This window comes from Olea europaea, chromosome 4 (genome assembly GCF_002742605.1).
Source record: "Olea europaea var. sylvestris chromosome 4, O_europaea_v1, whole genome shotgun sequence".
NCBI lineage: Eukaryota > Viridiplantae > Streptophyta > Magnoliopsida > Lamiales > Oleaceae > Olea > Olea europaea.
In genome coordinates, this window is record NC_036240.1 from 13,543,855 (window position 1) to 13,556,072 (window position 12,218).

A 12,218-nucleotide genomic window follows, 5' to 3' on the forward strand; every position below is an offset into this window, starting at 1 on the left:
GAATTCATAGCCAGATCTGTACTCAAAAGATTGGATCAATATGAAAATATTTCTGAAAACAACTGCACCAGTCAGAATCAAATCAATATAATTTTATTTTCTTTCATGAAATTACCAAACCACCCTTCTTGACTGGACCCAATACAATAAACCTGGTCGTGTATATGGATTGAACATGTAGGGATAAATTTGTCTTTACGCTCTTCGGACATGCCAGCTTTAAATGTGAGGTTGGAATTATTTTCCATTTCGCCTTAGAATTTCGTTTTAGAGAAAGAAGAGAGAAAAAAAAAAAAAAATGGGTTCTCTTGGGAAGGTATGCATTTCTAAAATCTCAATTTAAGGTTTTCAATGTTTAATTACTGTAAATCTCTAGTTAATTGGCTATTAGGTTTTCTAATCTTGATCTTTGATTGATTCATTTTGTTTCTCAAAAGGAATAATATTCCGTTCCTCATATCAGGAGCTTCACGTGTTTGTATCTGTATATGTATACCTTGTAAGCTAAATTTTATATAGGACAAAATACGGAATTTTGATTTGCTCAATTAGGTTGGTTATGGCTTAAAATTATGATGGACTGGTATTATCTGCTTGAACAATTGCGTTGTCCTGTTCTTTTTGACCTTCTTAATTAACTAACTAAGCTTTACAGAATTGTTACGGGTTGATCTAGAATTTAATTCTCGAGGACTTTTGACAATTCTTTTCAAGATGGTTCTTTGAAGTAGCGTGTGGACCACAAAATGAAGAGTTGGGGGCGGCGGCGGTAGGGGAGATGGTTTAGTTTTTTGACCCTCCCACCTTAATTCTTCCAACCTAGCTAAGAGTGAAAAAGAAGAGAATTTTGCGAATTCACTCGTGTTTTTAGTTTTTGTTTCTGTAATTTGCTTGAGGCTATTTAATATTTCATGGAAGGTTGGAAATGAGATTGTTTTTAATCATTGGCATCAAACCTCTGAAACACTATGTTTGGAAAAACTCCTTTTATTCACAAATTTTGTGTTCCATTGAATTATTATCCAAATTCTTTTATAAGGGTATACCTATTTGGTGTTAATAAAATTTTCAGCTTATTTCCATTCTGAATTCTGGAAAATAAAAACTTAGTGCAATATACTTTGTAGTGATTTTCTTCGAACATCCTAATTTGGATGTTTTAACTAATGAAGTGTTGATTATCATTGTCATGAATTATTATTTAGAATTCTTCTTATTTTCTGTTTGTGAGTAAGTGTTGTCCTGTATATTAATAACTTGTAGATGGTCTATATGTTTCTATCAATTAATTTTTTTTTCTTACTATAAAGCCAAGAAGCTGCTCCAATAATCTGTAAGCGGTTTTCCATTTTTAGTGTTTTTTCTTTGTTAGAAGCAGGAAGCTCGATGTGTTTTTTCTTAATTCAGTTTTGATATTTGAAGATTGTGTCCTACTATTGCCTCCCAAGTTTATATTACGAATACGACTTAGGTTGTGTACAGCTCCTCTGACATCCACCACTATAAAATATGTCCGTAATGCAGTTGTCAATCATATTTACCACTTAGAAGTTCGTTTCTTTATGAACTTCCATGAAGCAGATCAAAAAGAGATATGCAACTTAAATTTGGTTTCCTGCAGGATGACAGAGAGGAAGTTATACAGGCATGGTACATGGATGACTCTGATGAAGATCAAAGGCTCCCACATCACCGTGATCCAAAGGAATTTGTGTCCTTGGAAAAACTTGCCGGTACATACCCTTTGATGTTGCAATTAATCATTACAATTTTTTATTTTTTTTTAAATATTTAAGCCATCTTGTAAATTTTTCAGAGCTTGGAGTTCTTAGTTGGAGATTGGATGCTGACAATTATGAAACAGATGAAGAGTTGAAGAAAATTCGTGAAGCTCGTGGATATTCTTACATGGTATGCCTAGACGATATAAATGAAGCAAAAATTCAAGCTATAGATAGCTGTTTTTAAATAATTTATATCGAATATAATTTTTTGTTTTTCTGTGAAATCATGTATAATGGGATTAACAAATATTTTTAGGACTTCTGTGAGGTTTGCCCAGAAAAAATGCCCAATTATGAGGAGAAGATCAAGAACTTTTTTGAAGAACATCTTCACACGGATGAGGAGATCCGCTATTGTGTTGCGGGGAGCGGTAAGATTAAGCCTCCATTTGGATATTAATTTTAGTCACGCATTCATAACTACTACTCATTAATAACCACACATTTCGTAGGACCCAAAACTGTTACTCTATAAATATATGATGAAGTTGACAATGATTTTCCTCTGCTTGCTGTCCCTGGTACCTCAAAGTAATTTCTTAATGTTGTAGGTTATTTTGATGTGCGTGATCGCAACGAGGCTTGGATTCGCATCTGGGTGAAGAAAGGAGCTATGATTGTTCTGCCTGCAGGAATATATCACCGCTTTACCCTAGATTCAGACAACTATATTAAGGTACACTTCAAAGGAGCACGCTTCACATTTCTTACACTGAATTGCAATCAGATGTTAAATTAGGATCCAAAATTTGCGCTACTGCATTTTTCTGTGTCTTTTCAAATAGAAAAAAATAAAAATAAAAATTAGAAGAAAAGCAAAACCAGGTTGCCTGGGGAGAGATGATGACATACTTGATACAACGTCTAAATAATGAATTTGTAGTCTTACGGTCTGTGTACGTAAATATAAGCACGGACCTATAATCATCACTTATATTGGCTCACACTATTTATTGTTAAATTTCTCTCTCGTCATTTCCATGTTACTGGAATATAATATGTGAATAAGCACTTTTAAAACACTAACCATAGTTGAATGTGTGATGTAAGTTATCCTGAAATGCTTTATAGGCGTTATAGAAATAATATTTGAATATGTAAGAATATAAGAAATTATTAATACAAATTGTATATGTGGGATGAACTTTTGATTAAAAATGAAATAAAAATCAGTTTGTGAAAATAATTTAAATAGTTGAGGAAGTCAATTAGAAGTCCCTAAGTATCCTTTTGATCTGAACTGAACATCCAACGAAAACTATTCTTTCTTCATAAACGTTTGATATATACATTAAATATATCAATTGAAATTATTTATTATAGATACGCATTATGCTTCCCATTTATCTTCTCTGTATCTTAACATTTATTAAATAAATCAATTGGAAAAAAACTCTTAAAATATTCTTCTTTTGTTCCAAAAAATATTTAATGAATTTAATTTACTATCCAATCAAGTGGAATGGATTTGTCAAATATACATTGATCATAACTAAATAATTGACAAAATAATTCATGATAATATTGTTGAAATTATTAAATAAATCAAATACATATTGAAAAATGAGAAGGTAATGAATATGTCGAATATGATTAAATATATTAAATGAATATTGAAAAACGAAAAGCAAGGTAATGAATGTATCAAATGTATTCATTATAACTAAATAGTTAACAAAATAATTAATGATAATATTGTTCAAATGGTTCAAATAATTAATAAATTAAATACATATTGAAAAACAAAAAGTAGGGTATTATTGAAATGATTAAATACATATTAAAAGCGAAAAGGAAGAAATTATTGAAATAATTGAATTATTATCAGGATAGAATTGTCCAAAAAATGATTCTTACTTGATGTGATATTTAATATACTATAGACCATAGATTTGTTGTAGTATTTAAGATGCATTAATTGACCATAATACGTGCAGGCAATGCGGCTTTTTGTTGGTGATCCCATTTGGACTCCATTCAATCGCCCACATGATCATCTACCTGCAAGGTATAGTCAGTTTGCACCACCCCCACCAAAAAATAAATAAATAATAAAAAAAGAGAAGGATGGAGGGAAAATAAATAAATAAATAAAAAAAATGGAAAACGAATACCAGTAGAAAAAGTATCTGAAGTGATATCCAAAGCGCGGAACATACACAAGGAAATAGAAAATAAAATGGAGTTTTGGGTAATAAAATGAATGTTTATGTGCAGGAAGCAGTATGTGGACACTTTTGTGCAGAAGGACGCTGCTGGACATGCAGTTGGGGCTGCAGCTTAAAACCGCCTTTTACAAAATCTTGGAAACTATTGTCTTTAAGCATAAACTTAGCCGTATGGAGTTGCCGAATTTGTGTACCTTTGGTTGGACGTATGGCTTGTGTGTTATTAAATAAAATAAATGTGTTTTGACTTAAATCTGCCATTTATTAAATACAGACTGCTAAAGTGTGCGCATGGAACTTGTACTTTTAATCTTGGAACATGAATTTAGCTTGTCATATGTGTGTATCTTCCGTGACAATGTATGGATTAATTCAGTGGTTTCATTATCATATCTTTGTAAAAGTTTTTCCTCGTGTATGTTTGATGCACTGTATTGGATAAGAGGATTAGATAAGTATTATTGAAGTAAGGATGAGGCAACGAAGAATTTGTCTGTTATGTTGAGTCCTTGTTGAAGCCCCATTTTCCAAGTACTCAATTTGGTTTTCAAACTCTTTTTTAATCCATACATTCTCTCATTAAAATAATTTTACGTATAATCCAATTTTATTTTTTTTATTTTTTATTATTTTTTTTTTAGAACATGCCATTTAAGCTCATTTGATAACCATTATTTGTGAAAAATGGAGTTTTGAATAGTGATTTTTAAGAGAATATATGGTTAAATAGTAGGAAAAAATTTTGAATTTACGAGTGAATATGTGATTGAAAATGAATACGTAGAAAAAATAGTTTGAAGATAATGATTGTCCAATGAAGGCTTGATATGACAAAAAGTAGCATTTCAGCCGTTTGGGTTCAAAGTGCTGGTTCAGCTCGGCCCATGACTGGGTTCTTGGGCTGTAACTTGTTAAAGCCCAGTCCATTAACAAAAATGGCCAGACCAGACCAGCCCAGCAAGCCTCATTTCACAACTCCAATTGTGATGTCTAAAACAAACTATCAAAGCAAGATGATAATGACGCTAAAGAAACAAATTACTCTCCTTTAACTTAAGCTACAGTCTCCTTGTCTTTACATATACCTCAGTGGACAAAAACAAAAAAATTGAATAGTGTTAAAATATAAGAATATAAAAAATGTATACAACATATATAAATTATTCATAAGACGTTATAACCATAGTGGTCGTAATAATTATATACTTTATTCTTATTGTAGTTGTCCTCTTGTTCAAGATCTCTTTCTTTATGTTGTATGGGTTTGCCGTCGTTATAAGAGTCTGGATTAGTTCGACTATTTTTGGCATCCTCTGAAATTACCTGTTGAAACAAACAGGAGGAAACAAAACTTATTGACAGATATAAAGATAATTTTTTTTTTTTTTTTTTTTTTTTTTGTCCCCATCGAGAACAATTAACATAACAATAACTTAAGGAAACTTGAGAGATTAAGCGAATAAGGTTCTTAGGATTGAAAAGAAAGAACTGGATGTATATAAATTACAAAGTAGAAAATCTACCTAGACAGCTCCTAGAAATAGGCTACTTAATCTTGAAATTTAATAGACTTCATTGATAGTTCTGAGAAAGAATTAACACCTACTTTAAACATTAGAGGATTTTGTCAATAGTTCAAAATTTTGATATTCATTTTTTGATTATGATCTTCAAACTATTTTTTCTACATATTCATTTTCAATTACATATTTACACGTAAACCCAAAATTTTTTCCTACTATTTAACCATATATTCTCTTAAAAATCACTATTCAAAACTCTATTTTTCACAAATAATGGTTATAAAATGAGCTTTAATGTACTTAATCTTGAAATTTAATAGACTCCGTTGATAGTTCTGAGAAAGAATTGACACTTGAAATGCTGAATTAGGGATCATATTTCATGCTGTCAAGAAATGCAGATGCTACTTGTTTTGTTTTTGAAGATAAATTCATCTTTATTTAAATTGAGTGAGTCAAGTCCTTTTTATGTTCTTGCAAATTATAGCCATCATGGGAAATAATAGGCGGCTCAAATGACTTGAATACTTTAGGCAAAATTGTTGAGCGGTTTTTTCAAAAATAATAGTAGTAAGTTAATCGAGCATATGATCAATGGCAGAAATTTTAGTTGATCGTCGTCAATATTAATGTGGATGACTAAAATGGATAGCAATATATATCGATAATGCAGGCAAAATTAGCAACAAACCATTGGTGATCAATGACACTCCTTACGAACTTCAATGATTACTACTGACGATAATGGCGATCTTGTTTGTAATCACTAATGGCACTTTGGTCACTGATTGTCAACGAGAAATCTACAAATAAATTTTAATTTCTTAAATCTTAATTTGATCCAAACCACTGTACTAAACATGCCAGCAATGTCTGCCTTGTCGACTAATACGTGTGATCTATTTATTAACACAGTTACTATCAAATACTGTTTAACGACAATGCAGGCATGCCATCCATAACAACCGTCAACCTGTTAAATGTGAACTTCAAATTAAGGTGTCATTTATTTTCACTCATTAGTATTAATAGAACGATTTAAGTTCCCCTAGTTAACTTGGAATAATTTAGTAATTTAAATAAATTTATCAAGGCATTAAAATGAATGGAAATTTATTAGGGTTGGACAAAACTTCTGAATCGAACCGACTGAACTGGACCCGAATCGAACCTAGCGGATCTTTTGAAGTTAAATATCCGAATGAACATCTGAATCGTGAACTGATGGGTTCGATTAGGTTCTTGATTCTAGAAAAAGAATCGAAAAATCGAATCTCCCTAATTATTTAATTTTTCTAAATAAATTTGCTAACTAGTTAATTTAACTCAAACATAAAAATATGATTCTCCTATTTCTAATTTTCAGTCCAAACGTAACTTAATCAAATTGATTTAAGTTTTATCCAAATCTATTAGTTTAGGGTAGTGTTGTTTATACCGTTTTAAAAAATTGAATTGAAGCTCAAGGATGTCTCTTTTTTATTATTGCGATCTCACTATTTTTTTATTTATGTGATTTTAACAATTAAATCTATGAAGAACCCATAAAGAAAGGCACAAAAAACACATAAGATCGATCTACGTTGTTTGGTAAGAGCTAAAATTGAACATGTCATTAGTTAAATTAATGTAACTTTGTAATTATTAAAAAAATTAATTATATTATAGAACTTAAGAATTGAATGGAACTGAATAGAACCTAATCGAATGGAACCGAACCCGAACAGTTCGATACTTAAATTTGAACCTAACGGTTTTGCTTACTAAATACTCAAAAATTTCGTGTCCAATTTGATTCTCATTAGAATAAAATCGAATCGAACCACACCTAGCATACAAGAATAATTCTGCATGTACAGATTACAATATTACAGAAGTTGCCCAAAAATTTCACATGTATGGGCCCATGTGATGATAAAAAAATATCCCACCCACCCCTGATGCGAGTTTTCTATTGTATTTTTGTGAAAGAACTTTCTGTACAAATGGAAAGGTCCTAGCATACAATGAGCTTAGTTTGTAGAAATTGCATTTAAAAATATAAATATAGATGATATAGAAGCCATAAGTTAGTCAAAGAATTTTCATTTGTTGCTAATAGCGAGGCAAAATTTAGTGTACCAAAAGATTTAGTTGAACTGGTTTGGTTCTATGGAAAAATTTAGTTGACTTCGATAATTCACATTGAGAATTAGTTGATTTTGTTCCAATTCTCAGTGCTCAATGGAGAACCAAAATAATAATAATAATAATAATAATAATAATAATAATAATAATAATAATAATAATAATTCTTTACTTGTGTCAATTGTTTCTCTTTAGGTGGTGCATCACGCCATAATGAAACCTCAACCTATACTTATGCCAATTTTTTCTTTAGGTGGTGCATCACACCATAATGAAACCTCCTTAAACTATACTCTTAAGTCATGATAACAATATTTATTTACATGTCAATGGCAAACTTGTCTTCCTCATTCTCCTCATAGTTAAAGCCCTAATTTTGAACCTAAATATTAATAATTCCCTAATAATCTAAAAATCATACTTAAAAATCCAAATTGTAGATTTTACATTTAAAAATTCATATGTCTACGGTTTACAATTAAATATTGATACATTTAAATTATTAATACATCTACATATTAATTTTTAACTAAATGTTAGGTATAAAACTAAAATTGAAACTTTGAAAAATTAAAATACATTAGGGAACCAAATCGAGCTATGTTTAGAACTTTCTTCGCTTGTTCATGACTCTCCGATGTGTTTAATTTAATGATGTATGTCACAACTTAGATGGTTAGACCTATCTTAAATTCTAGTGTGAAGCATGTTTTTTCATGAAAGTTGTGACATTTAATAATAAGTTATACACACTCTTATCTCACTAGTGCAGAATATGAAATTGTGAGCTATTAATAATATTGATCCAACTCAACCAAGTGTAAAAAATCACCAAAAGTGCAAAATTTTTAAAAAGAGCATAGATTTTTTACTGGGTCCGGATGTTGAGGCACCAAGGCCTATTACCCCCTGAGATGAACTAGTAAATTACTAAATTTTGCTCTACACTGTTATAAAATGATCACAACCAAGATTGGAGGTCCAAAAGCAAAACAATACATCCAATGACATAAGAACTCTCATAACTCTCGAAATACAACACTCGCTCTTATAGATTCGCCAAGAATATATTACTAATTCCACTACCTTTAACATGAATAATATAGCAACACCAACTATACAAAGTAACTCTAATATCATTTATTAAGAATAAGAAAGGACTCAAAGATAATCTTTAAAGAGAGAGAGTGAGAAATGAGCTGTGAATGTGTTGGTTACTGATGACCCTTAATCTGCGTCGCACATGCAACCTGTTGGTATCAATCTCGGGTTACGATGTTAAACTTGGGAATATATTTCATATGCTTTGGCTGATGGGTGAAATAATTATTAGCAACTAAATTCAAAGGCTCTACCCGGCTCATTTATATTACCTCTTGGATGACTTTAATTCTTGGCCCATTTAGCTTAGTTATTGGTCTAATTAAAAGTCTAAAATAATTCTACTTATATGTGTTTTACCCTAGCCGTTTTTTAGAGTGTGATATGTGGATGAACATAGAAGAAAAACGTGGCCTCTTCTTTGTGAAAAATCGACTGCCATAGTGTGTCCAAAAATCTGGGATTTCTTTGTGCATTCGGTCTCCTTTTGCATCCATTCTTCATTGTCTTTCTCCTTGTATTTGTGGTTACAAGTCATTATCTTTATTTTGGCTTTTGTGGTTGAGATTGAGAAACAATCGAAGTGAATATATTGGTTGTGGATTGGAGCCGGTTAGATTGGTTATGTGGTAGAGAAAAGCAACGTTAAATTGAGCTCGAAAAATACAATTTGACAATCCTTGGAGCAAGTTTTAGTGACAATTGGTATCAGAGTTTTAAGATGGTGATTTTGCTTAAAAAATGACAAAAAACTGTTCAGAAAATCGGCAGAAACAATGTTGAAAAAAGAACGAAAAGTTTTCTAGAAAACTACCCAAAAACCGAGGTTGTTTTCTCAATTTTTGGCCAATCCAGAAGGAGTTTGGTTAAACGGAGACCACCGACGTGACGTGCAGGTGAAGGCGAACCTAGATGACCGACATCACGTGCGACTATGCTTGTAGCCCATACGCAGAGGATATTGGTCGCGCAAGGGGCGCGTGAGAAGAATTTGGGCGACAGTCTCTTTTAACAGTTTTGTTCCTAACATCATTTATGATATTTTGATGTTATTAGTTTTCAGTTTCAAGTTATCTAGCGAAGTTTGGACAATTTTGTTCTTCGCGCATTTGGATTCGATTGTGATTGATTGATCCCTACTATTGCTGGAAACTTTAGGAGGAATAAAGGTGGTCCTAAAGTGATAAATTAGCATCTCTCAAAATTTACGGACTCAAACATGGTTTGTTGGGTATCGTGTTCTTTGCCTTTTATTATTGCAGTTAAAATTATCATGTATGGTAATAATTTATTTTTTGCACTAAAAGTCATCGTGTAGGGTGCCGTTTGGTTTGATATTATTGTGAAGGAGTAACTATTGTCTATTTCTAGAATTAGGAATTATGTAACTTAGATTCTCTGTAAATTGCCAATCTTTTCTTCAATGTTAGAATTGCATATGACTTTAGAAAATATTATTTGATTATTCTGTGTGAATTATGTATGTACCTTGTTTGTGGTCATTATTTGATATTGAAGGCATATGTAAGTCTAAGACAAGTGCGAAAAGTAAGATGTGTTTTAACTACGGTAAATTTGGACATGTTAAGATAGATTGTCCTATGAATGATAATAAAAGAAAGGATAAGATGAGAGATGAGACGAATTTGACTATAGGGTAAAGTGATGACCCTGGTGAGGTTTATTGAGAACAAACCTACTTAGTACATGTGCATTTGTGTGTAATCATTTCTACATATGTGTGATTGCTTTATTGTATTTTGTTGATATGTTACACTTTCAAGTTGTTTTATGTTAAACTGATCTTATTAGTTTGCGTAATGTTTGCACACATACTGGGTTGAGATACATTAACAGTGTATTGTATGTCTTTTGGTGAAGTGGAGTATAGATGCCTAGGGGTACATTGTGGTTTGTATCGAGAATGTGAAGTGTGATAATTGAATCATGAGTGGAGAGGTGATTAATTATTGGAATCCTTTATCTGTAAAGAGATCTGATCAGATGGAGTATGGGAGAGGTACTTCTATCACTTCTGTTAGGTGGAGACCCATTATCCACATAGGTTGGAAAAAGTTATGTGGTGATGGAGGATTATCCCGTAGACTTAGAATCTGTTGTGGCTTACCAGTTAAACATGAGTTAGTGATCTGTCTAGTGAGCATGACGGGCGATGAGAGGAGATATGTGTTCTCGAGGTGTGAGCAATATTGAATGAGATAGGATAAGTATAGTGAGATATTTTTTTGAGGTCATTTATGCATTTGTTGCATATGTGTTGACCGTTTGTTAATTAACTTAGTGCTAGTTTGTTGTTGTGTGTTATCCCATATTATATCGTTATCGCATGATTATTTGCTTTTAATTGTTCACCGTGATTATCGGCTCCCATGATGTGTTTCGAGTTCGAAACATGAGGTAAGGTCTGTGATTTCAATTTTATTGGCTACCTTGATTATGCAAGTAATAATTATGTATTTTGATTGCTTACAAATTTATTGGTCATCAAGGTGGAGATTTGTTGGATATTGATACCCAATAAATCTCTACCTATGATGTTAAACGAGAGAATATATTTTATATGTCTCAACCCATGAGTGAAATAATTATCAACAACCAAGTTCAAAGATTCTACTCGGCCCATTTATATTACCTTTTAGATGACTTTGAATTTGAATTTTGACTCATTTAACTTTGTTGTTGGTCCAATTAATAGTCTAACCTAACCCAACTTATATGTGTTTTACCCTAGTCGTTTTTTAGTGTGTGATTTGTAGATGAACATAGGAGAAAAACGTGGCCCCTTCTTTATGAAAAAATCAGCTGCCCAAGTGTGTCAAAAAATCAGAGGATTTCTTTGTGAATTTGGCCTCTTTTTGTGTCCATTCTTCACTGTCTTTCTTCTTGCCTTAGTGGTTGCAAATCATCACTGTTATCTTGTCCTTTGTGGAAGAGATTGAGAAGCAATGAGGTGAATATATTGGTTATGGATTAGAGTCGGTTGGATTGATTGTTTGATAGAGAAATGTAACATTAAACTGAGCTCGAAAAACACCGTTTTAACGATTTTTGGAGCAAGCTTCCGCGACACAACCATTCAAGAATCATTGTCTAAAGGACACAATTGAACCACATGGTGACAATCGAGCAAAGTTGGGCTATTAATCAAAGCCAATTAGAGAATGGCAACATCCTGACTTTATCTTAGTTGGTCCTCAATCTTTAACGTTGCATATTATGTGATACCGCCATATTCTGTAATGTTATCCTCAAACTTAATTCTAACATGATTGTGATCATTTAAGGTCATTTTGATCATTTAAGGTCCTATTGATCGATCTCTAGACTGTAGAGGCGTTTATCGAACTAACCATTAATCAATAAAAGATACGAGAGAGGACAATCACTAAATGATAACCGATCAGCATGACGTAAGGTTAGACTCTTACGCCTAGATCGACAATCCTACTGCCAATGGCACGATTATTTAGAACAATACCCATATCTTCATAGAC

General features: G+C 32.0%; 1 protein-coding gene across 1 annotated transcript; it reads left to right on the forward strand.

Moving 5' to 3' along the window:
* Window positions 1–204: 204 nt before the first annotated feature.
* LOC111393695 (1,2-dihydroxy-3-keto-5-methylthiopentene dioxygenase 2) lies at window positions 205–4,359 on the forward strand. The gene is made up of 7 exons (XM_023019359.1): window positions 205–316; window positions 1,622–1,733; window positions 1,817–1,911; window positions 2,041–2,155; window positions 2,336–2,460; window positions 3,722–3,792; window positions 4,002–4,359. The coding sequence occupies exons 1-7, from the start codon at window positions 299–301 to the stop codon at window positions 4,066–4,068; spliced, it is 603 nt and encodes a 200-aa protein (XP_022875127.1). The 5' UTR covers window positions 205–298; the 3' UTR covers window positions 4,069–4,359.
* Window positions 4,360–12,218: the final 7,859 nt, after the last annotated feature.